Source organism: Manacus candei, unplaced genomic scaffold (assembly GCF_025592945.1).
Source record: "Manacus candei isolate 608988 ecotype Guabito, Panama unplaced genomic scaffold, ASM2559294v1 h1tg000033l, whole genome shotgun sequence".
NCBI classification, from domain to species: Eukaryota; Metazoa; Chordata; class Aves; order Passeriformes; family Pipridae; genus Manacus; species Manacus candei.
The window spans coordinates 7,468,749-7,493,642 of NW_026138081.1; the positions used below are offsets into that span (position 1 = coordinate 7,468,749).

Genomic DNA, 24,894 nt, shown 5'->3' on the forward strand with positions numbered 1-24,894 from the left:
ACTATGTGTTTCTTTAGCTTAAGATTAGGATATGAGTGCAACAGGATCCAGCCATATAGATGCGTAATTCTTGCATTTGTTTTTTGTCAAATTCAGACTTAAGCTTGATGCAATTAGTACTTTGAAATGGATATTAAAACCAAAAGAGTGATACACACCACATACTCTCCCACCCCAGATGCCCCAATTTGACTGACCTTTGTTTTACTACTCATTCTCAGGGCTGAGAGTGGGAACTTCTGGAAATTGGACAGGAATCTGAAAGACTATTTTTTGATATGGCAGTTCCTACTTTCTTTAAAAGCTTTGTTGGTCTTTTAGTTTTTAAATAGTGATAAGTGCTTTTGTCTCATGTTTTTTTTTTCCCTTAGAAGTGTCAGGGGGACAGCATTTCCAAAGTGTGCACAACTGTGTTTATTTTGCTGTTCGAGTCTTGGACTATCAATATGAGTGAGTTGAATTTTTTTTTCCTCTGCTTTTATGTCTGCAGTTGTGTGTGGGATTAAGCAAGTGTGCTTGGGTTTTAGAGCTTTACCTGTGGGATTTCACGCTGAATATCTGTGGCTTAGAACTCTTTACTTGGCAGCCTCATAAAACATAAGCATAAGCGTTTCTTTAGGTCTGATCATTTGTTGTTTATGTCTGTCTATCTGGGTTTTATCCCTGTTTTCTTGGCAGAATTATTTCCCATTTAGAAAAGGGGATTCTGAAGCTTTTGGCTGAAAATGAACGGATTGCATCTTTTTCTCCCACCTTGCACAAGAGGCTCAGGCAGGCTTATGAAAGCAGCGCAGCCAAGGTAAAAATTGGCAGACCTCAGCTGATGTTTCTTCAAGCCTTTATATTGTTCCTCTTTTATTTGCAATGGCTTTGATGTTAAATCTCATTACTTCTACTTCAAGTATCTTGTCATGTTGTCTCTGGCAACTGTCTAAAAGCTACTTCTTTTTCTTGTCAGTGGGTGAGTGAATTGCTGGGTCCAGTGATTGCTAGCACTGAATCGTTGCTGGCTATCCTTGCATTGTGCTCTGGGCCCTGACCTCAACCAGAGACTTTGATAGAGTCAAGTTTTGCTTTTGATTCTCATCTAATAAACATGCATCCCAGGAGAATGATTGGTTAGATGCAGAATCAGAAGGTAGTTTTGAAGAAGTGGATTTCTTTCATAGATATGGAGTCCTTTTAGGCAAATGAAGTTTCAGAGGAGACAACGCAGATTGTGTAAACTGGTTTCTTCATGTAATTATCTGGGTTAGGAAACTAAAGCTGGATGGTAGGAATGCATTTTATATCTCATTTCATGCATCTTTTAAAAATGGAAATTATTCTTTGCAAAGAAAGTACCGTGTACTTTCTTAGACTAGGACATTTCAATAACGGAGCTTTAAAGTTCTTAAAGTTGTAAATAAAGGTTTCTTGTTACTTGAAGACATAGGCTTTTTGAGCTGGAGAAAGAGTAACAGTAGAGGAATTGCCAGCCATTATCCTGCATTTTCTGAAGCCTAATATTGAAGGGACACTGACAGTGCATCATTCTTTCCACACAGTACCGACACTGGTTGCAACCTGTTCAGCAGAGATTTAGAGAGATGAGATGCTTTCTCTCATAATGTTGAGTGATTCTGCCTCTGTAGTGTAATGTAGGTTGTAAAACTGTTAGTGTTTACTAGTAGTTAGCAATTGGGAAGTACCTAATCTCTGGACAATTTGGCTAGTAATACTTGGTTTCCTCATCATGCCTTTTCCCTGCTCTTTTCTGAGTCTCAGATTGTTTTAGAGACTTACATTACTCTAATGGCTGCCTTTATATTTTGAACAGGTGTCTCTCCTGTTGCCGTGCTCTGTACAGTCTGTTTCTTTCCAGCCAGAAACTGATAATCGCTCTAACTTTCCCAGTGACAGAGCATTTCACATATTTAAGAAACAAAGGTAAGTTTCTTCTACTATTACTGTATGACTCACAGGGTATAATCTTTGCATGATTGTGAGCAAAGGATATTAAGAATGTCTCATGTATGCTTCATGCTGTAGAAAAAAAATCTTGACATTTTCACTTCAATTAAAAGGGAAAAAAAGTTTTTGTCCATGTTGAGTGCAGGATCTAAATGCTTAATGTCTTTAGGGAAAAACAGCCCAATTCTTCAGGAGTTATTGAGACTTCTGTTAATGCCAGTACAGTGTGTCACCCTCCTGGATTGCTTCTGCATATAGATCTGGTATGCTTTTATTCTTCCTGTGCCTCTCTCCATGCTTGCAGCAACAGGGTGAGGGCAGAATGACAAGTTGTCTTGGTCCTTTTTTCTCTCCTCATAGATATTATTTCCTCTGGCTTTTTCTTTCTTGCCTCTCAATCTTCGGTATGTCTGTCTGGCAATGGGTGTTTTGGTCATTCCATCAAAGCCTGGGCATAAGCTCAAGCACTTTTTGTCAAAGACATGGAAAATGGAAACTCACTGAATTCCCGCTAACACTAATGAGTTTTGCAAAGGTATCTGAATGCTCAGAGATGTGAGTTATTTAATCTGAGATAGATTCTTGCCGGGGAACTTCGAAGCAATTGAATATTTGGTTGTTGTTGCTACAAATTTTGAAGAGTGGGAATTCATTCCCTTAAATATCTTGATTCTCAGGGACATATTTTATGAACTTCTGCGTGAATGGGAGGATAACCACGAGAAAAGTGGCTGGGACTTTGAAAGAGTTCTGGGCAACAAGATCAGGTAGGAGTCTTTAATGTAGCTGAATTGCTGGTGCAGCATACTAGATTTGGCATCCTAAGTTCCATGATCTCCCTGGTCTTCTGCACTAATCTGTAGGGAGGTGTGCTGCTTGGAAGATACTATCCATGTAAACTTGCTTCTATATTTAAAAGTATCAGCTGCTATCTTAAAAGAAACAAGCTGTAAGTGGCAAGGGCCTAATTTGATCAGTATTGATGTAGCTCTTTCCCTATTCATAATCACAGAAAGAGCTACCAGTGTATTGTGGTGTGAACATCGTTATTGTATACACTATATATATATTGTATACAATATATATATTGTGTACACAGTGTTATTGTACACACTTGTGTGTGCATTTCAAGTTTCTGATGTCTGACTCCATTAAAGTGTGGAGACCTGTGTTGTATGTTCAGAAGCTGTTGGCTCTTCTAATTATTTCAGGGGCTTCTAGTGTATTGTCTCTGAAAACAAGACAACTGTGTCTCTTTCTGCAGAAAGAAGAGTGTTAAATTCATTTATTGCTTTATCAAAATAGATTATACATAAAGAAACTACTATGGTTTTGAGAGCAGTTGCCTTGTGGGTTTCTGTGTTAGTTTCAACCATCAACCTACTCAAGTTACATGTATGTAGGTGGCTTTTCACTACAGGAGCAGAACAAGGCTGAGGCCTAAACTGAGAAATTTTCCATCTCCTGGGGCATCAGAAGTAGCGCTATTGCTGTGTTTTTACTTCTGAATGTGTGAACTCTCAGCTCGCTCTTCTGCGCAGGGACGAGTGGGAGCTGAATGAGTTCATTCTTCTTTCCAAGTAACAGCATTATTTCAGGAAAGGAAGAGATTCTTTTTGTCTCTAGAGTTGTTTGCTCTGCAGGTGCTCAGGGAGAATTTTGGTTTCCATATCAGCAGCAGATGGGGCTCAGTGCTTGGGAAACCTGGTTTTAGAGATGTTGCTTTTTGCAATGGCCTTTGGAGATTGCTTTCTTAAAAGCAGTTATTTTATGCTCTTGGTATGGTTTGAAATTAGAACACTATTTTTTGTACCACAGAGTTCCTGTCAGAATTTCATGATCTTTTCCTTCACAGGGCCATGATGGCTCACCTGTCTGCAACCTGCAACCACAGCCATTTTGCCCGGCTCTTTCAGAAACAGCTTATCCAGGTAAATGACTTGGGTTTTTTTAACGATTGAGTATGTCAAAACTGATTTGATCCTTCCTCAGCCTGAGAAAACAAACTGTGTCTTGCAAGTTTCTTTGAGATTTTCCTATTGAAACCTTTTTTTTGGGAGACACAAGTTTTCAGGATGGGAATTTCTTTCCTTTTTAAGAAATAATCTGTGATAAATTACTGATGAACTCTGTTTAAATCAGAAATAAGGCACACTGAGCACATCAAGATCTGTAAACATTAATTCTTCATGGTTATTTACTTTGTTCTTCTACTTTTAATACAGTTATAGTTTCTGGAAGTTTTAAAGATGTGTTTTGACATATATATTAAATGTAGAGATTTCCAGTTATGTTTGTTAACAGCATGAGCTTACTGTCTGCAAAGGGTCTCTGTTCTTCTGTATAACACTGCAACAGCCTGTTTTTGATACAGTATTGCTGTTGTAATTTAGAGTGGGGTTTTTTTTGTGAGTTTCAAGCATCATTTGTCTTCATTGTAACTAAAGAAATGAAAAAAAGAGAAGATGCTTCTTATTGGAGTATAGATATTCATTCTATTCTCTGTAAATGTCTGGCTTATTGCTGGGTTCCTTTCAGATAGCAAAACAGACATAAGCCCTCACCTTGAGTATTAGCCCACACACATTGCCAGGAAGTTGCAAGCTGTTGGAATGTTGAAAATTCCTCTAGTGTCAAGTCTGAGTTTGCGTCAGTGTCCTGTCTGATTGTATATGTGTGTTCATGGAAACTGTGGGAAAGAGGTGAGATGAACTTTGTTGCATCAATAGGATTTAATTAGGCCTAGGTGCTGTATTTCTGTCTGTGCCTTCTTAATGAAGACTTCAGGATTTCACTAGAGTAACCAAAGATCTAAACTGGTAACTAGGCATCTTCAGTGAATCCAGTGTGTCTGACTAGAAAGTGTGTATTATGATACTCTTGCAGAAATGAACTGTGACTGAGGATTTGTGTTGAGGCCTTATAATTTAAAGGTTGGGAAGCGTTACAAGATATTCTTTTGGGGAGGGAAGGATGCTCTGTTTGGAATAAATGTACCTAGTAGTTGCTCACTACTACTACTCACCTAGTAGTGCTCACATACATAGTTAAATGTTGCTTTTTAGTATGATCTCTCTCATTAAAAGTACTGTGATTTAGATGCAGGGATGTGCAGTCATCTTTTCCCTTTACTCATCATTGGCTAGGAGTATGTACTCCATTATGTCCAGTCCAGACTGTGTCCAGTCCTGGCCTCACTAGCACAAGAAAAGAAAGATACAGACTTACTAGAACAAGTCTAGTGCAGTGCTATGTAAGTGATTAAGGGACCTGGAGAATTTTTTTTATTTGAGGAGAAGCTGAGAGACCTGTGAGTATTCAGCCTGAAGAAGAGAAAACTCCAGGTTATCTTAACACTGCATTACAAATACCTGCTGGGAGGGAAAGAAGAAGAGGGAGCCAGATTCTTTTCGGTAGTGTTCGCTGACAGGACATGAGGCAATGGACACATACTGAGGAAAAGGAAATTCCATCTGAACACAGGAAGACACTTCTTTGCTGTGAGGGTGGTCAAACACTGAAGCAGGTTGCCCATAGCGGTTGTGAAGTCCCAGTCTGTGGAGACATTCAAAACCCAATTGGACATGGCTCTGGACAATGTGCTGTAGCTGACCCTGATTGAACAAGAGAGTTGGATTAGATGATCCAACATAAACAGTTCTGCAGTTCTGTAATTCTTTGAGTCTTGAGTAGTATCTGTGTGTTTGAGGGAGTGGAGCATTCATTTTTTATTTTTATTTAACTGTGTGGAAGTTCCAGGAAAACCTGATCTGGGAATGCATAGTGCAGCATCATGGGCCTTGGAGACTGGGCTAAAGCTCCTACTGAGTGGTTCATGAAGATCATGCAAGTGATAGATGTTCTCTCCGCACATCCACATGTAGCCTGCTAGGTATGACCTAGTTAGATGTATAGGATTGGAATTCCATCTTGCAAGATCTCTAGATTGCTTATGGCCAAGGTTGGTAGCGTGTTTTGGCATGAGGAAGAGTTTTTCTGTATGTGGATACCTGAAAAGATCATGCTTGGATTACTCCAAAAACAGTCTTGTGAAGAAAGGATAATATGTTGGATGAGAGATAAGTGAAATGATGTCTTGTTACAAAATTTCCACCTCCCTACTCTTTCTGTCTCCTAAAGATGTGTAAAGGTCCTATTGGTGGTGGCGCAAGCTGGGGAGACACACCAGACCAGGATGTCCTTAATATGCTGGGTTCTGACAATCTGAGCCGTCTGAAGAGGCTGCAGGAAAGATTTGTTGTTCCTCAGAGCATCAGAGGACCTTGTCCACCCCCTTCATTCCCGGGGTGCCAGCAATTCTTCAGGGACTTCATCCTCAGCGCCGGAAGGTTAGCTGCCCGTGCTTGCTGTTTCCTCTCTGAAATGTGTGGATAGCAGGAGCACCAGCATGTTGCTCTTGCAGCAGAGAGTTATTCAGAAAGACTGGGACCAGACTATATGGTAATATATGGTAATAATTTTTCTTCTATAAAGCCATAATATTTTCTCAGAGGCTCTCAGCATTTCCCAGTGCCAAGGCATGCAGTGCTGCCTAGCAAGGACACTGGACTGGACAAGTGCTTCTTGAGTGATAGTGCATGAAGCCAAGGAGTACAGGATGAAGCCAGGTTTATGGTTTTGTTTAATGAGTTTTTCACAATTCACAGCATGGAGGAATTGTGATCTATGGGAGACTTTAATCTTAAGTTCAGTTGTTTCACAGCTTCCTGCTTTGACAGATCAGTTTTATTATCCTTATGCCAAGACATGCTAAATAGCATCTCTTTGAAAAAGTACAAAAGAAGTGGAAATGAAGGGGGTCAGCCAGTACTAGTCTTGTCTTTTGCTTTCCTGCCTGTCAGTCTGTTCCATTGGATGTCTGCTGATGCTCATGAGACAAGCTTGAAATTTTGCAGTGTGTTAGTTGAGGTTTTACTGCTATTTTCAGCCCAGTCTGACTCATCATCATCTTTTGCTGAAGTTACCAGTTCAATCAGCACCTGATGGATAGTCTGTGCCTGAAGATACTTGAACTGAATGGCCTTACTCTGGTGGAGCATGAGCACAGTGATGGGGAAGCAGATATGGATGAACAGGTAAGCTTGTTTTTTGCAAACACATCTGGCAGGAATTTCTCTGAGCTGTTCCAGTACTCAAACAATTACTGGCTTGCCTGTGAATTGCTTGGACCTGCCACTACTCTATTACAGGAGAAGAGCTTCGTTTGGTTTTGTCATAACTCTAGTTACGGAAGTCTGAGCCCCTTGCCACTTACTTGCATGCTTCAGGGTGCTTCATAGAACTGTGTCATAAGAGATAATGCACAATAGTTTGGAAAGTTGAAGCCTCCTTTTTAGGTTATTAGTATCCTGTGTTAGATCAGTGAAATAACCAAGTTGAGTTGTTGCACTCAGTTGCAATAGCTCCTTGTTACTTTTTCACATAGAAGGATTTAGTTTGAGTTTGTAGTCATCCCTGGTCATACCTGTTCAGATGTTTCTTCACTCAACTATACCTATCAGAGGTGTCACAGCTTATAGTTCATTAGCAAAGTAGCTGCCAAGGGTACACGAAGACTTGCAAAGTGGTGGTGGTATAAAGAAGGCAATGTGAGATCAGCTCTGCCCTCTCATTGACTCCAAAGTTCTTAATATGAAGATTGAGCAGCTGCTTGTTTTAGAGAGCTCTTGAATAATTTCTTCTTGTGATGAAGTGAAGCAATGGAGACAGAAGCAATTTTAAATGCTTGATAAATATGTATTTTGGAAACTTACATTTATTAAAAGCAGTGATGAAGCTATGTGGTCCTTTTACATGAAGGAAATAGAAGTTTAGTATAGGTATTTGCTTTGCCAGTTTAGGGTAGCATTACCTCAGCTTGCCTTTCTTCATTTTAGGATGAAAAGAAGCGCTTCACTGTGGTCCTGTTAAGTCTGCGACTCCTCGCCAAGTTCCTGGGGTTTCTTGTTTTCTTGCCATATCGCACTGTGGAACAGCCAACTAGAGACTTGCAAGATTCTGCATTAGCATTAAGAAACCAAGTAAGAAACCTAACATTGTCCTTCACTTGACAGGCAGGTTTTCTAATCCAAGGAGGGGATTATGAATTGTCATGCCCTTTTGAAGTGAGCCAGTGGCTCCTGGGATGATGTTATATGGTTCTGTGTCCCGGCTGCATGTTCTGGGGTTGAGAACAAAGGAAAGGAGTTTGAATAACCTAGAAAAGAGGGAGCAATGCACTGATGGTAAGGTACTCGGTCTTCTGTTATTTCTGCTAATCTGGGTCTGTCATACTAGAACTCTCATCTAGCCGTATTTATAGTGTAAAATCCAGCTAGCAAGAATGATTTTGAAAGTTTATCACCCATCTCCTACCAGTGTGTCTTTCTGAATGCAATGACTCCACCTGTACGTAGTCAGGCTTACAGCCTTGCTTTTGAAAGTCCCAGTGGGACCTTTGGTTGCAGTCGTAGTGTGGTTTTTACCTCTGCTCATGTGCAAAGAAGGGTTTTCATTAGCTAGAAGTATAGAAGATGAAATCCTAGAAAGAAAAGTCAAGATACAGATAAAAGTTTTTCTTTAAGTATCAAAAAGTAACTTCAAACTGCTGCAATAACTTCTATTGTCCTTTAAGACCCTGCCTATACTGGATATATTGAAGCTTCTGAGACAATCTGTTCGGGATCAACGTTCTATCCTTACTATTCCTTGGATTGTGGAGTACCTTTCTCTTGTGGATCATATTGCTCCTTTCCTGGATTACTACAGGAAAGTATTTGGTCTCTTGCTGCAGGTATACAGGTAGGAGACTGGGAAAATATATATATTAAAAACTTTGCTGTGAATATTTGATTATATAGTTGAGGTACTTGATGTTTGAGAATGCATGTTGGCACTAGTTTGAGATTCTTATTAAAAAAACACTTTTTTTTTTTTTTGGTGCAGATAGTCAGCACTTCTTATCTTACATGAAACTGCAAAGGGAGCATATCCTAAGCTCAGGGATTAATCTTTGATTCAAATATGTGTTATGTGTTTTTTTCATTAAGTAAATTAAAGTCTTTAAATCCCCACTTGCTCATTCTACATCAGCGGCTGTGAATTTTAAACCTTGAATTTGATTCTTATACCTAGAAGATTTCCAATGCCTAAATAATCTTCTAGCTTACTTTCCTATATAAATGAGGAAAATTTGAAGCACATTCTAGAGAATGGCTTTTCCAGTGTAAACTTAAGACAGCATGTTGTTCAGGTACATACAAAAAAGTAGAGCTTGCTCTCCAGTCTTTTGGCAGACACACAAGTAATAGTGTAATTAGAAAGTGAACGATTTGGGAATTTTTTCCTTAATGAAAATGGAGGTGCTGAAAACTCACACTTTCTCTTGCTGCTTCTGCTGCATGGCAGGTTAATGGTCCTTTCTGAAGATAAGAAGATGAGTTTCCTGAACAAGCTGCTGATCCTTGCAGTTCTGGGTTGGCTCTTTCAGGTAGTCTCCTGTGTGCACGCAGCTCTTCCCTGAAGAAAAAGCAAAAAACCACCAAGAAATATAGTATTGAAATAATTAAACCAATGCAAAATAGTAGTTTGTTGTTTTGTTGTGGGGTTTTATGGGGTTTAAAGAATAATTGTATCCTAATGGAGAATTATTTTCCATTAGTGAAATTGTGTGAAGCAACATTTTTTTTTCCAAAAGGAGTTCTAATTGCATCTGAAACACATTCTGTACTTATTAATCTGCATCCTTGTAAGCAAATTGACAGCTGCTTCCTGTTAGAACTGGAAGTTCTTGGCACAAAGATGGAGTGCTAGCTGTCAGCTACTTGTCAGCTTTGAATTATTAGGGAATTTTTTGTCTGATAAAGGGATGATGTGTGATGAACTTCTAAAATTCTTCTGTGCCTCCAGTTGGAAGCAAGGTAACTACCTAGCAGGAACGTGTTGGAAATGTGAAACATGGTATTAGGGGGAGGGTAAGGAAGGTGGCTTGTGTTATTGTGATCAAACCAAATATTTAATTTTATGGAAAGGTGCTTAGGGCAGAGTGGATCTTTAGTACTAGTTGGGTTTTTTTTGTTGGTGGCAGGGTGCTGAGATTTCACTGTCCTCTTATCAGAAACAGTGTAAGTTACTGACTGTTGTTTGGGTTGTAACTGCTGGATCTTCTGTTTCAGGTTCCATCAGTCCCTGAAGAGTTGTTTTTTACCACTGACGACAGGCAGGAGAGATTTATGATGGATACTGTGACATCTGCTCGGGCTTTGGTGAGTTAGTGCAGTACCATGTCCTCTGAATCTGTGGATGAAGATGGACCTACCTGGTCCTCAGGAGTTTTAAGATCTTATCAGGAACTTGGCTTCAGGGCAGCTGCATTGAGAATATGTAGGACAATGGATGTGATGCCACAGTTTGTCCAAGTGTCTCAATTGCATTTCATCCTGGGTTGTGAACTCTGTGTTACAGCTCTAGGTTTTTTGTCAGGCAGGAGCCATCTCACCGGCTGCAATAGTTTGCAGAACAGGTGCCAAGTTGTGCTGGAGGATCAGATGCTGTTTTCCTACTCACTGATTATTGCAGTACAAGGTGAGCTGATAGAACTGCAGCTCTTCCCAGAAATAAGTAATAGAAATTGTAAACAGAAGTAGTAAGATGGGACTGTATGAGCAAGGTTGCTGTCTTTGGGGTCACCTGTTTTCCAGTTACATGATAAAGGGTAGATGAACTGAAAATAGTATGAGCAAGCAGAAAAGCAAGTGAGTTTATAGGTGTGATGTTTCAGATAACTCCCAGACATGCAAAGGGGTACATAGTATTCCTTGAAAAGTGAGGAGTATATTTGCTAAGATACACTGCCTTTATGGGTGGGATCTGAAGTTCCTTTTCCTCCCAGGGCCCTGCCTGTGCTGTGTAATACTGGGCTGACATGACTCCACAGTGTGGTGTTCCAGTGAGTCTGGGGGAAGGCATTTGTGCAGAGTAATGCATAGCAGATGGGCCTCATATACTCTTCTCTGTGGATAGGTTTCTCCCTTATGAGTAGCAGCTGTGGCAAGAGTCCTGGTTCCCTTCTTTAAACAGCTTTCAACTCTGCTTCCACAGTGATCAGGAGTAAAGGCTGAGCTACACTAATAAAATGTAGGGCAGGTTACAGGGTTTGACTGAACACTTGGGCTGCAGACTTCATCATTTTACTATGTATTTGGAATCCAGTTATTGTTTTCATGGAAAGACAGCCCTGAAACCTTCCTGTGACCATATGTATGGGATTTCTGACTTGAAGACTGTTTCTTTCCTGCAGTATCCTTTCAGCATTTCCTTCTTTTTCTCACCAGGACTCTGTACCCTTGGTGGATCAGCAGTTACTTTATACCTGCTGTCCCTATCTTGGTGAGTATTTTTTTTATTTTTGCTATATAAATAAAATATATTAGTACTTTTTAAAAATTTATTTAGTTGTTTGTATTTGTCCTTTGGTACTATAAGTCCTTGGATCATCTTTCTTACCCCTCCTCATAACTTCAGGTCTCAGTTGTGTATGAGTCAACCTTGATAAAAAGCTCTGTTGCAGAAGCTCATGGAGCTGTAAATACTATCTGGTGAAGCTGGGGGAGGGAGGCTACCTAGTCAGGATAAGTGATGTACAGGGCTTGAATTCAGAGGAACAAGGGAAGCCATCCTTAAAAAGCTGGAAAAGAAACATTATAAGGAGTAAGTAAGTATACAGCTTTTCCATCCTAGGTATAGGGAGAGGTGTTTGTACTGCAAGGAATGTTTTGGTCCTTGAGCATATTTTCTGCTTCCAGGCAGAGGGGAAGAATCCTTTTGTGCCCTTGTGTTTTGTCAGGTTGTTGTTTGAGAGAGTTTTTTCCTGGGATTGTCTGCCATTGGTAAAATTCCTCTCTGTAGATAATAGAGCACCATATGGTGATATGGTGCTCTGTTTCTTGGGACTTAGTAGGAAAACTATGTTAAACCTGCATCACAAAATCTTCTAGGAGTTGAATGTGTCATCAAGCTTTCCCTCTGATATTTCCTCCTACCCCTTTTGGAATTTTGTGTAACTCTGCTTGCCTTGTTGTCCTTGTAGACTTTACAGTTCTTATTTGCCACATTAAAAAGCAATATATAAAAATGACTGCTCCCTGATCCTTCTGAACAAGTTCAGTGTGCTATGGACCCTTTCTTGGAAGCTGCCTCTTTTCTGTTCAGAGCCTTGCCTGCCTTGCTATGCCGTGCCAGTTAAATGTGTGGGATACTCCTCTGCTTTTCTAAAACTTCCGCTTTCGTAGAAGTAGAGAGAATCTGCTCTAGGAACAGAACTGGCAAAGTGAAACTCTCTCTCTTGAGTTTTGGTTTAATTTTTTTTTCCCCTTGCTTTTGGCAATGATGACTGCTTTTGCATGTTTTCCTGTACAGGTGAGCTGCGTAAACTACTTGCCTCTTTTGTGGCTGGTAGTGGAGCAAAAAATGGTGGCTTTATAAGAAAAATCACTCCCACAGCTGCAGAGTCTTTAGCACCCAAGGCTTCTGTCACACAGCGGAAACTACAGGTAATAAAATTAGGGAGTCAGAAGGGGAAACGGGGCAGGAGAAATTGCTTGTACAGAGTATTATCCTAATGCCAGGGAAAGAAGAGAATGGGCCTGGGCAGCAGAGAACATTGTGCTTAACAGTCAGGTGTCCTCTCTCCCTGTTTTTCTGTTACAGTTGTGTGGCTGGGATACCATGTGGGTGTTGAAATCCAGATAACTTCAGTAAACATTCTTGCAATTGGAACAACTAGTCTGTTTATCTCTCTCCCTCTTCTTTAATATAAAATGTTGGTATGTTTCTCGTACGTTGTTTTGGTTAGATTGTAGCCATGCTTTCTGCTTAAAGAACAACCTGTGTAGGAGCCTACAGGATTACCAACCTGTATTTAGACAACAGGATCCTTTCTTTCCAAAACAAGCCCTATGTGGTGACTCATTATTAGTAGGTGCTGTCAGAACTCTCCCATTCTTCCCTTTCCAAAGCATGTGCTTTTGTAGTTTCAGAAACCCTGATAACGAACTTGGATTAAATGGCTAAAAGGGAATAGGGAGTAACTAATTTACAGGGATGATGAATGCTGCAGTAGCAGAAAGTTCTAGTGTAGGCAAATTGCGTACCTTTTAGTACATTTCCAGATGGTAGTTCTGTCCATTCATCTGTGTTGATGAGAGAAGGGTCTGGGTGGAGTGCTCTAATCGACTGTAGCACTTTCTCTTGAACAGGTGGAGTTGGAACAGGCCTTCTTCCACAACCAGCCTTCTTCCCTACGGAGAACAGTTGAATTTGTGGCAGAGAGGGTGGGATCCAACTGTGTTAAGCACATTAAGTAAGTGCTGGTAATCTGTTCTGTGACTTAAGAAGTGACTTTACATTATAATGAGACAAAGAGTTGGTCCTTTGAACTTGTGTGTATGGGGGAAAGCAAGCTTCCCTCAGAGTATGCTGCATAACAGACCACTAAGGCTACATACAACTATGACCAGAAATGTCTTATTGCCATCACAGAGAGGAATTTTTGAAGAGATGCAGAGAGGAGGTGTGTAAGGAGGTATAACACTTGGTTGTGAACATAATGCAGCATTTTGAGACTTTATATCCCTTTCAGAACATTCTTGCTAATGATAGAAAAATCTCATATCAGAAGTGACCTCTGGAGGTCATTGCAACCAAGCTCCTGCTCAAAGAAGGGCCAGCTTTCAGATTAGATCAGGTTTATTGACACCTTTCCCAATTGGAAAAGTTTCCACCTTTTAAGGATGGGGATTCAGCCAACCTCTTAGTACCATCCAGTGCTTAACTTTCCCAGGATTTGTGAAAAATGTTTCCTTATATCCTATTAGAATATCCCTTGTTCCAGCTTGTGCATATGGCCAGTCAACCTTTAGCTGTGCTCTTCCTGGAAGAGTCTTATTCTGTCTTCTCTGTAACCTTTTCTTCTCCCTTCACCTTCTTCTTTTCTCCGGGCTAAGTGGAACTGACTACCCCAGTCTCCCTGGGGGCCACATGCTCCAGCATCCCAATTATCTTAATGGTTTTTTTCTTTTCTCTGGCAGTTTCTCAAATTGTCCATGACTTTCTTGTCCTGGGGTCCCAAAGCTGGACACACTACTCCAGATGCAGCCTCATGGCAGTGAGGGAAGCAGTAACTTCCCTTGACTTGCTGGCTGCACTGTTGCGATTGTCAGCCCAGTATAGTGTTGGCCTTCTTTGGATGCTGCCAACTCACTTTGTCTAATGGGAACCCGAGATCCTTTCTGCAGAGCTGCTCCATAGCCAGGAGACCCCAGCCTGTACAGTGCACAGTCACCACCTCATTGTCTGCCCATTTCTCCACCTTTTCACAGTCCTTCTGTGTGGCAGCCCTGCCCTCCAGCATGTCACTCATGAGCACTGTTCTATTGTCCAACTTGCTGAAGACATTAAATGATATCAGCCCATAAGGAATGCTGGTTGTACTGGGCTGCTGTTGACATCTTTGAACTTCTGAGCACTATCCATTCAGCATACAAGGGCATTGCTACCAGAAAGTATACCTGTAACCAAATATGTTTCTACTAAAATCTTAAGGCTTTTGACTGGAGTCTTAGTCCTATTTTGATATCTTCATTGCCGCTTTCTTCCTTGCGTACAGAGCAAGGAGATGGTACAGTACTAAATACAGCAATTGATTCTTTTTTAGCAGAGTTGTTTATTGCACTTGAGATGAGTATCCCCTTAAACTGAGGAGAACAGCTGGATGCACTTAGTGTGTGCTTTTTCTTGTACTGATTTCAGTCTGTCTGATTGTTCTTGTTTTTTTTACAGGGCAACACTGGTAGCAGAGTTGGTTCAAAGGGCTGAAGCCATGTTGCAAGATAAAGTGAAGGAGGATGCTGCTAGTCATGACAAACTTCTTGAAGAGGTGTGCACTCATCTTTGTGAGGAAGGGGCCGAGGCACTCATCAAAGGCAGAGAGTAAGGAGGAAAACTTATTTAAACTTCTGCCTTCCCATCTCTTCTTGCTGAAGAATCCATAAGCCTAATTTAACTTGGCCTGTCATGCTCAGGTTCTGGTAATTATAAACTATGACCTCTGCTCTTCTTAGAGTGACTGTCTGCTGTGCCTCCAGCCAGTTAATACTGTATCTGTGGGAAGGAAAAGGTGCTGTGTGTTCCTCTGCATCCAGCTCCACACAGACATCCACTGCAGCTATTGTATTTCCCCTGTTTGGAAAACTGATATTGCAGTTTGGTGGCTTGTAATTACCCTTTCCTTGTCTGGTTCTTTTGGTCTGATTTATTGCATTGCCATGTAATCAACCTCTGAGTGTTGTCCAAGAATTTTGACTAATCCTGTGCCATGCTTTCTTTTTTTTGGTAGATTTTGCAAAAAGAAAGGTCCTGAGGCAGTAAGGGTGTTGTTGCCAGAAGAGACATCTGCAGCAGTATGTATATTCATTAAAAGCTATTAAAGGCCCTGACTTTAAGTCTGGATTATTACCATTTTTCCATTGCTGTTTATCTTATCCCTTAATAGCTCAGGTCAAGGGAACCTATTAATGCCCTCATGGGAGGACTGATAGCTAAGGAGAGTCACTTCTACCAGGCTGCCTTGCATATTCTGGGTAAAGTGATACTCTAGCTCATAGGTAACTGTTGAGACTAGAATGTTATATAAATTGCATTCATCTTGCAAGGATAATGCTTTTGTTTTAGCATCAACTTCTACAAGAGTTGAGGTTTGGAAAATCAAAATGGGTCAGTCACATTGCTCAAACTAACAGTTCCCACAGATGTGGTGGTGCTCTGTTTATTTGTTGCATGCCAGAATTAAGCTTTTTTTCCTCTAGACTTCATTCTGACTCTTCACTGACTGTAGTGCTGTGGCTAGTAGTAAATCTCCTATCACTTGTTGTCTTCCCTGTAAAGGTTTTAAGTAGTGCAGAAAACATTGCGGTGGAACTGGCTACTGAAAAAGCCTGTGGCTGGCTCTCTGCCAACATTGCAGGTGAGTCCTTTTACTTTGAACTGGGGCTTCTAACCTGTGCATTGTACTTTTTTTTTTTCCTGAGATCAAGGAACAGTTACTGTTGTAAAGTACTTGGTCATACTAATTTTTCTTTTAATGGGAAGTGTGCAGTTACCCTGTCCCTCCTTGTTTAGGAATAAGAAGAATGATTTGTAGTTCTAAGAATCTTATTTAGGGGTCTTTCAGTCTTGGCCCATGAAAGTGATTTTTAGTTACAGAGTCTCATAGGATGGAGAGAGGGAATTCTAAGGAAAGCTGCTTCTGGAAATGTCATCTATTTTGAAGTTATCTTAGCACTTCCAATGTATGCTAGACAACTGCTCTCTCAAGCCACCTTATGGTTTACATGTATAGAGCGCTGAAATCTTCTGTAAAACAAACACTTCTTGGACTGGGTGTCTTTTCTGCAGGCTGAAGGTAAGTGTGGTGCTTTTACTCTGTAATACTACTCTGGCAACTCTTCAGAATCTCTGAAAACCGATTTTTTTCAAGAGGTTATGCAAGAGTCTGGTGAGGAATATTCAAGCACCGTTTGCAGCCACAGGAGTTTAGTGTTTTGGATGTTGATCAAAACTTATTTTGGTAGAAGATGTACGGCTTTCATGGGCACAGTGGCTGAACTGGTATGGTCATGCTGAATCAGCTTTCTACTTTGGCATTGCCTCCTGGCTTAGCTACTGTGTTTTTTAAACAGACTGAAATATTTTGATGGAAAATGAGATGAGTTGCCAGTGGTACTAGGCAGTAATGTGTGGCTGCCTTCTAAAGCTGTGGGTTAATGCACCCTCTGCACATGTGCCTCTGCCCATTAAGTATAGTGGGAGGTCAGAGTGAGAGGGGTTTGAAAGTGTAAACTGTCTTTTTTCCTTATTCGCCATGGCCCTCGGTGTGAGAGGTTAATAGTGTTTGGAAACAATTCTGTGTTTCATTGGAGAGAAAAACTGAAGTAGACAGGACTTGTTCCCTGTTCTCTGTAGCACTCATCAAAAGAGAAGTGAAGGCAACCTTCAACAGAATGCTTAAAGTCCCAGGATTTCCCTTGTCCAGTGAGGATACTCTGGAGTTGAGAAGGGACTGCCCTCCAGGCTGTCAGCACTGTGCTCCATTTCCCTCTCAAGTCATCAATGAGATTAAGGTATGTAGCATTCACTTCCTGGCTCACCCTAACTCCCTTTCTGTTTTTCACATTTGTGGTTTTTTGGTTCATTGCTTATGGAATTTTTATGGTTTGTTTTTGTTGTTGTTTTGTGGGGTTTTGTTCGAGTTTTTTTTAAGAGAATGTTTTGGTTCTAAGGAACTGACTGTGGGGAGTGTTTAGGAAGCACAATGGAAAGTTCTCAGGTATTTTTTAACCACCTGCTTGCTGTCTGATCAGAGTTCCCGGTTAGGAGTACTATCTTAAATACAGGATTTCTGGTAGCATTGGCAGTGTGGCCTTCTTGATATGTTTAGCATGGAAACTGCAGTATGGTGAGTGTTGTGTACAGTTGTATGCTGAAGAATCAGCATATCAAAATAGTTACTTTTTTGTGGACCTACTCTTTTTATGGATAGTCTCCTGGACCCTGCTTAGAGTAAGTATTTCCTGTTGGTCCTTTCAAGTCTGTAGAACTTGGTAGACTATCCCATATTATACACCAGGAATTCTTTATTGAATTAAGTGTCTGATGAATCTGTACAGATCTATTGAAAGGTTTTTGCCAGTCTGCAAATTCATTAGTCTGTACCTTCATTCAGTTATAATGAGGGGGAATCAGAATATCTTTGAAAGAGGGTGATGATGTGGACTTAATTTTAGCCTTAGATCCAAGTAATTTTATATTCAAGCTGGTTTAAATTACATTTTGGTTATTTCTCCCAGTCTTTTAACTAGTCACTGTTCTTGTTAAAATCTTACAATCATATAACCTATGTAAACTATGAGGAAAGGAAGAATTCTGAACACTTCACTTTTTTACCTTTACATGTTCTGCCTCTTTTTTTTTTTTTTTTTTTTTTTTTTTGCAGCTGTTTGTCTTTTTGAGCAGTAACGTTGGCTATCACTGTCTTTGCTTTCCCAGCAATTGAGTGGGAACAGGTTCACATCCTTTAAAGCTTTTTTCTTGTGCTAAAATAAAAACAGAAGGATAAGTTGTGTTGACACTGAAGCTTCCCTAAGAATGTAAGAGGGCTCTGGATTTCCCAACACTTCTGCCCTGAACTTGCTTGCTGCACTGTCAGATTTATCTAGACCTTTCAGAGCTAGTATTTTTAAGGAAGATGAACTCATTGCCATCGCTGAATTTGACTTCATAACTAGTGAGAGCTGTCATAGAAAATCATACCTTGGTAAGGTTGTGAAAAATTCAGCTTTAATCTGTCTTTTTAAATGTATGTACTAGCTTTATTTTAATGAAAATCCAAGGGCTACTTATGAAGTGCTCTGTCATAGGTCCAAAGATTTGTTTGTGGAAGAGAAGGATACTAATATGTGAGTTACTGCTGTCTTTTTCATCAAGGATGTGCTCTGTGTTGCTGTGGGCCCACGGGATGAGGGTGAAGTGATTGACTATGTCTGGTTGGAGTGCTTGCTAGGAAGATTGAGTCAGACACTTCAATGCAGAAAGGTAAAACAGCAACCAAAAAATTCTTTGAGACTTTGAGCTGTCTCAGTACCTGTAAACTTGTTAGTTTGCCTTGCCTCACAGCTGAGCTCAGTTGAGTGTTTTTTGTTTGAGCTCAAATGTGGCAATGTTGCACTGCATTTTTTTATACTATGTAGATCTGCTTGTTACTTCAGTTTGCCTTTGTGGATCCCCTTTTCATATATGATCTTTTCTTGTTTTTCAGTCTTTAATGGTCTCCCGATTACAGCTCTGTGCTTCTTGCTGTAAATTGCCTGTTCTGCTTAGTTATTTTTATCCCTTGTGAAGCCTGTTTTATCCAGTTTGTAGTATGTGGAGAAAGATACAATTTTTTTTTGTATTTTCCAGTTCATGTGTCCCACATCAGAACAGCAGCTGGCAAAGTGCTCTGTTGAGTTGGCTTCTTTGCTGGGTAAGTCAGTCATGATAAGCTATTTAAGACTGAAATCTGTTATTAAAATTCCCTTAAATCCTTGAGATCAGAGACTGAAGTATTTAGAGCTCGTGGATGTTTGATTCACTTTGGTGTCATTGAGTCTGCAGATTTTTTTCTGTTGATTTGGGTAGTTGCTTTTATTCCCGTCTAGGTTCTGCGGAATGTACATTCAGCATTGTACAGTGACTAACCATCCTTCAGACCTTGTTCACATCTCCATTGTTTTTTATTTATTGATACATTCATTTGAATATGGGATATGTTTTCCAGTATTTCTGCTTCTGAAAAATTGTGGGTGACTTCGGGTTTTTTTCATAAAGTAAGGGCCTTTTCCATTAAATTATGTTTTTATGGCTTTTTTTCTTTTTTTTTAAAGAATGGAAATAACTTGTTTCCTGTGTGTTGTGACTTCTGTGAACATTTTCGGTTTGTTTTTTTTTCTCTTGCTCTAATGTGTAAATATAATGTTTTTCTCAGCAGTAGCTTGTGATCTGAATGTAGGTGTTTTTTAATGGGCAACCTTCTCATTTCCTGGGTTTAGAACCTGCTTAAGAAGTTTTATACATAATTCATTTTTTCAGAAGGCAGTTCACATCTAATGTTATGAAATTTATTCTGGAGGGCAGCAATCCAAATCTGCCCCATTCCATTGGACTGTACCGAGGAAGATCTCATATCTTGCATCTGTCTATGTTTAGCTGCAGTTAAACACTGTTCAGCTTTAATTTCTCTTGTATGAAGTTATGTAACTCTGCCTATAGTCTAAACTGTGGACAATTCAATCTGTTTATAGATTTAAATGTTGTTTTACTGTATTACTCTTCTCTCCTTGGGAGTAACACCTAGGTTCTCTTCAATTAAATATGAGACTGACCTTTATATATCAGTTGTCTTTCAAGACTTGAGGCTATATGCCAACCAGATGGGGGCTATATGCCAACCAAATGGTATTCTTTGACTGAGGAGTATAAATCTCTTCCTATGTAGTACTTGTCTGTATAGTTTCAAAGCTCATAATTTTGCATATTTCTAAACTCCAGTCCTCTTAGATTCACTGGTTTGTACTCACTAAGTGTGCTGTTGTACCAAGATGATGACTATAAAAGGAAACACAGCAGCTGTAGAAGTTCATTTTTCATCCTTTTCTCGCAGTTTCAGATCGTGTTCCTCTGAGTCTTGAAATCAAATCCCCAAAGAAGAGCCCCGAGAGGCTGCGTGTAAAGAATGATCCCACCTATGGCCTTCTAAAACTGCTGCTCTCTGTCTGGAAGGAGGACTTTGGGACACCTGTTCCTGTGCAGCTGATCTTCAGCAAGAAGAACGTTAGTTACCTTGCAGAAGTTAAACTGCGAGAGGTAAAGCTTGTTCCGATCTGTGGAGCTGCCAGTTGTCCGCTCTGGTCAGATATCTGTGTGAGTTCTGCCTGCCACAGTGCTCACTGATGGCTTGTGTGAATGAGGCCAGTGGGGCTTGTTCTGCTCTTACCTGGTGCTGTTTCTGCAGGGGTAGTGAAGAGAGGACCACGTGCTACTTGTCAGGGTTTGATACCTCTCTGGGGGGCTCTCGGGAAGGTACAGTTTCATTTAGGAACAAATGGCAAAATGCTCCATTTGACCTGGAATGTGGTGAGGGCTGGGCACACATGACTCTGTAATTGGTTGCATTCTTATGTTTTGTATCAGCTTTTCATTTTTGCATGCATATTGGTGCTATAAGCACCCCAGCTATGAAGCTGAAAATCACCCTATTTAGTTGCAAGCTAAAACCAGCTTATTTCAGAATGAGGAAATCATTTTTCAAGCTGTTCTTGAACAGGCAGGAATTAAATACTTGGTGTGTTGGTAAACTGAGAGTTGGAAATTATGAGACTCTGTGGTAGGACACAATGTATGAAGTAGAAGAATTTTGTTCACTCAGTTTGGATGTTGCTCTTGTCCTCATTGTCACACCCAGATAAATAACGTGTTTGCTTCTTTTTGCCATGTTCTGATCCCAAAGAAAAATGTGAATTGTGTATGGATAAAGAAACAAACACAAAATCCATTTCTTTTTGAGTTTTTGATATTTTTTTTCTCTTCTGCAGTGGGATTTGTTCCTTTTCTTGCTTCATGGTCTTGTAGAACATGAACTAATGAGAACTAGTGAAATAGAGAGTTGCCTGCATAGCCTCGAAGAGCTCCCTTGGCCCTCAGTAAGTAATTAGATGTGTGTGAAAAATAAGTGAAATAAAAGTAAAGCTATATAAACAGCCAATTCTTGTATTTCTGTTTCATATAGGTAAGGCCTCTAACCTTCCTGTCTGTCATTCCTGCTTAATGCAGCCCAAGGACTGGCTTCTAGCAAGCTTATTACTGTTGCTATTGTTTGGCTGAAAGCTGTACTTGTGTGAATCCAACATTGCCCGTGCAGCGAAAATGTTTCCAAGAAAACTGTAAACCAGTTTTGAAACCAGCTGGCCCAGTTTCCAGCTCTCAGGTCTAGCCTGAACGTGCTTGCTGCGTTCCAGTTGAGAATGACGTGTTGGGAAGGGTTTTAACTGACCCAAAGTGCACTTTAAAACCCTGTGACTCTTACCACAAGAGTGTGAGAGGAGTCAGACTGTTCTAGAGGAGTCACACTATTCTGGCCACAGTCAAAATGTAGGGAACCACCCGAATGCCTTGCTAAAAATGGCAGTACTTCATGGCTGGTGAACACTTGCATGTTGGAGATGTTGAACCATTTAAACTGTGGCAGTGATCTTTTCTGAGAAGGGTGTGGGTGTTAGGTGGGAGACTGAACATGCATTCATCTTTGCAGTCAGTTCTGTAGCTCATCTAGGGTCATCACTGGAAAACCATCAATGTGTTAAACCTTCTGAAGTTCTTTACTAGAAAAATTAAGTAAGCCTCCTTGTTGACTTTTGTTAGTAAGGGTTCTCTGGTTTGTGTCTGTTTGTTACAGGATTTCTTAAAAGACCTGAAAATGCTGTCCAGAGTATTTGTATCAGAACATCATACAAAGGAGCTCAGGACTAACCCTTGTGAGCTGACCAGACGATCTCTAGGTACTGTGACCGCACAAAGTTAGCAGAGGTGGACTCTGGGGGCAAAAATTACTAATGAAGACGCAAATGGGATTTTTAGCATTTCTGAATGGACTGGGAGCTCTTTGTTGGGAGCATACTGCAGATAAGGGGTCACTTTGTGCAAAACCTGCACTGTTCGTGGACATTTGCTGTGGTGACTATGCTGAAGGATTTACGTCAGCAAATGGATCTCCAAGTCAAAAGTCCTTTAAGCACCTTGATTATGGCTCAGAGCAGCTGTTCTTTAGACTTACAGGCACTTTTTTTATTTGTGCAGCAACAGGCTGTGACCAAACCCAGGAATCAATTCAAGTGGACAAGTGTCTTTGTGATCAGAGAGACGGTTCCTTGGTGTCTGTCTCTTCTCTTAACTCAATGTGATTTCTCATGCTGTCTTGTAAGAAAGCCTCTACTGTCAGGGGAAGGACAACGTGAACCTATATAATACAGAGATGTGCCTATATTTATTTTTCATTGTAAGCTCAATGTTGAAGGTTTGATTTTAATTTTTTAAGACTCATTTTAAAAGTTAAATCATATTAAATACACCAGACCATCAATGGCATTATTCTTAAAGGATGTAGATGCTAAAGTGGTTTTCCATCTCTTGTTGGAAACAGAACTTGTAATTTCCCAGGGGTTTTAATAGAAATAAGGGAGAAAATATCTGTTTATATTTTTTACTGAAGACAGTATTTTTAAGACACTTTTATAGTATGTGAACATAAATGGCATCTGGCTGCTATCCACTGGTTTTTGTAATTCTTCTTGCCTTGAGTTTGGGTTTTTTCAGTCAGGAGGTGCTGCAGCAAGAAAACTACAGCCTGGAAGAGCAGACAAAGTAGTGAAAAAGCACTGTGATGCTCTCTGGAGAGCAGATTTTGAAAGGAGTCCTTTTCTTGGAGGACAGTGGTATTTTTCTGCCCTTACAGGCAGATTGTCACCAAGGATATGATCTCCCCAAGTATTTCCTTAAACTGGGGTTTGTGGCTCATTAGCTGTCTCATGGGATCTCCCGCCCTCTGCCTGGTAGCAGTGAGGACATTACTTCCTTTTGTCTAGGAGTGTCCTATTAGTGTAGGTTTTTTCAGAAAGCAAGTTCTGTGTTAAAGAACAACATCCAGACAAAGTAAAGATCAGGATTTTTTAGCTTGCTAATTAACTAACCTCTTCCTTGTATAAGGTGAGAAAAGGGAACATCTTGGAGTCCGTGATTTAAGAAAAACCACAGACAGGATTCATTAGGCAGAAGTGTAGCTTCTGTTAAAATATATGTTATGCAGAGGGAGAAACCGTAGAGGCACATCAATGTCTGAACTGTACTGAGACTTGTCTTGTTTACTAAGCCCTGTATTGAAAGATTTGGCGTGTTCTATCTGCATTGCTCATTTTAGGGGTTTTCTGATGTGAATGAAGGAGAGTCCCTAAAAGTAGGCCATGCTGCATATACAGCAAGACATGGGAATACAAATTGAAGCAGCAAGTACACCGTATCATGCCATACCTGCATCCTGAGGCTATTATGGTTTGTTTTGCTGCAGATCTCATTTGAAATTGCTGTTTGTCATAATAAACATTATTAAATGTCTTGTCTCATGTTCAAGCTGTCAATATATAACCTCTTCGTACTAGGGTGAAGAACAAAACAGGTACCTTGCCACAAAGAATGGGGCAGAGAAAGTACAGTAACACCTGCTATCCAGCCTGCTGCTGTTTTGCTTCTACTGAAATAGAACTTTGTTATAAAAGGGGGGGGAGGTGGGGCAGTGGGACAAAAAAAAAAAAAAGGAGCTCTTGGTTCTGGCATGGATTTTGTAAAACTGTTTGTGTAGATACCATTGCTACAGCCATTTTCATGAACTCAACATACCTACATTATCCTTCTCTAATACAACATTTGGAAGATTTATTTGAAAGGTGGCCAAGCCTCGGAAGCAGTTTACAACATCCAAAGAACACAGTTGTGCCCTATGGGCCAGGAGACAGTCAGTTGTCCAGTGGGACCCAGGTGGGACCCAGGTAAGAAACACCTCTGTTTCTGCGTTCTTATGACTTAATGCAGTTCCTGCAGTTCTTGGGAACCCCATGGTACCCAGCCACGTTTGCTCTGTAAATCCAGACACCTGACTTTGTAACCAAACCTTAGGAGCAATTGTATAGCACTTGATTTTCTGCCTGTGGACACTCAGCAGTGGGACTGTGCTCATGAGGATACACAAGTCTGCAGTCCCACTGGGCTGGTGGACTCCTCTCAGTGCCAGTGCCTCAGGCGTTGCACCTCTTCCCTGTGCTCTGCTCTAACTGTAGTGCCAGTGGTGCTGCAAGCAGGAGAGCAGTAGGGAGAAGAGAGCTCACAGAAAGCTAGGTCTGAGTCTGTGGCCCTTCTTCTGCCAGTCTTCCCTACTGCAAACTCACAATTCTCAAAAGAAAATTAGGAAACACAGTGTTATATTAACTTTCTTCTGAATGTGCAGGTCAGGGGAGTTGTGTAACAGGACTCAGGAAGAAGCTCCAGCCAATGTCATTTTTTTTAAATACAAAAATAAAAACAAACCAACCCTTTGCTGGGACAAGACATATGTCACAGAGCCCAAATTTAAGCAGTGACTGGCTTATTAACTCTTGTGCCACAAGTTCATCTTTGATGTGCATTCCTTAGCAGTCAAGTGGGAGACACACAGCTGTTAACAACAAGCTTGCCCTTGTGTTATCCACCTATGGAACTATATTGGATGGAAAAATAGCTGGAGCAAAATAAGGTGGGGCACGTTTT

General features: G+C 40.5%; 1 protein-coding gene across 1 annotated transcript in view; it reads left to right on the forward strand.

The window, feature by feature from the left end:
* Nucleotides 1–24,232, forward strand: part of CDAN1 (codanin 1) — a 33,210-nt gene extending 8,978 nt beyond the window's left edge. The window contains exons 6-28 of the mRNA XM_051791967.1: nt 372–450; nt 679–799; nt 1,820–1,929; nt 2,631–2,720; nt 3,809–3,884; nt 6,094–6,302; nt 6,935–7,049; nt 7,851–7,994; nt 8,588–8,754; nt 9,361–9,442; nt 10,128–10,217; nt 11,286–11,340; nt 12,370–12,503; nt 13,209–13,312; nt 14,791–14,940; nt 15,347–15,410; nt 15,895–15,973; nt 16,972–17,129; nt 18,493–18,600; nt 18,967–19,030; nt 20,207–20,409; nt 21,138–21,245; nt 21,998–24,232. Coding sequence (XP_051647927.1) covers nt 372–450; nt 679–799; nt 1,820–1,929; nt 2,631–2,720; nt 3,809–3,884; nt 6,094–6,302; nt 6,935–7,049; nt 7,851–7,994; nt 8,588–8,754; nt 9,361–9,442; nt 10,128–10,217; nt 11,286–11,340; nt 12,370–12,503; nt 13,209–13,312; nt 14,791–14,940; nt 15,347–15,410; nt 15,895–15,973; nt 16,972–17,129; nt 18,493–18,600; nt 18,967–19,030; nt 20,207–20,409; nt 21,138–21,245; nt 21,998–22,123 — 2,636 coding nt within the window. The 3' untranslated portion in view covers nt 22,124–24,232. The remainder of the gene's footprint in view (nt 1–371; nt 451–678; nt 800–1,819; nt 1,930–2,630; nt 2,721–3,808; nt 3,885–6,093; nt 6,303–6,934; nt 7,050–7,850; nt 7,995–8,587; nt 8,755–9,360; nt 9,443–10,127; nt 10,218–11,285; nt 11,341–12,369; nt 12,504–13,208; nt 13,313–14,790; nt 14,941–15,346; nt 15,411–15,894; nt 15,974–16,971; nt 17,130–18,492; nt 18,601–18,966; nt 19,031–20,206; nt 20,410–21,137; nt 21,246–21,997) is intronic.
* Nucleotides 24,233–24,894: the final 662 nt, after the last annotated feature.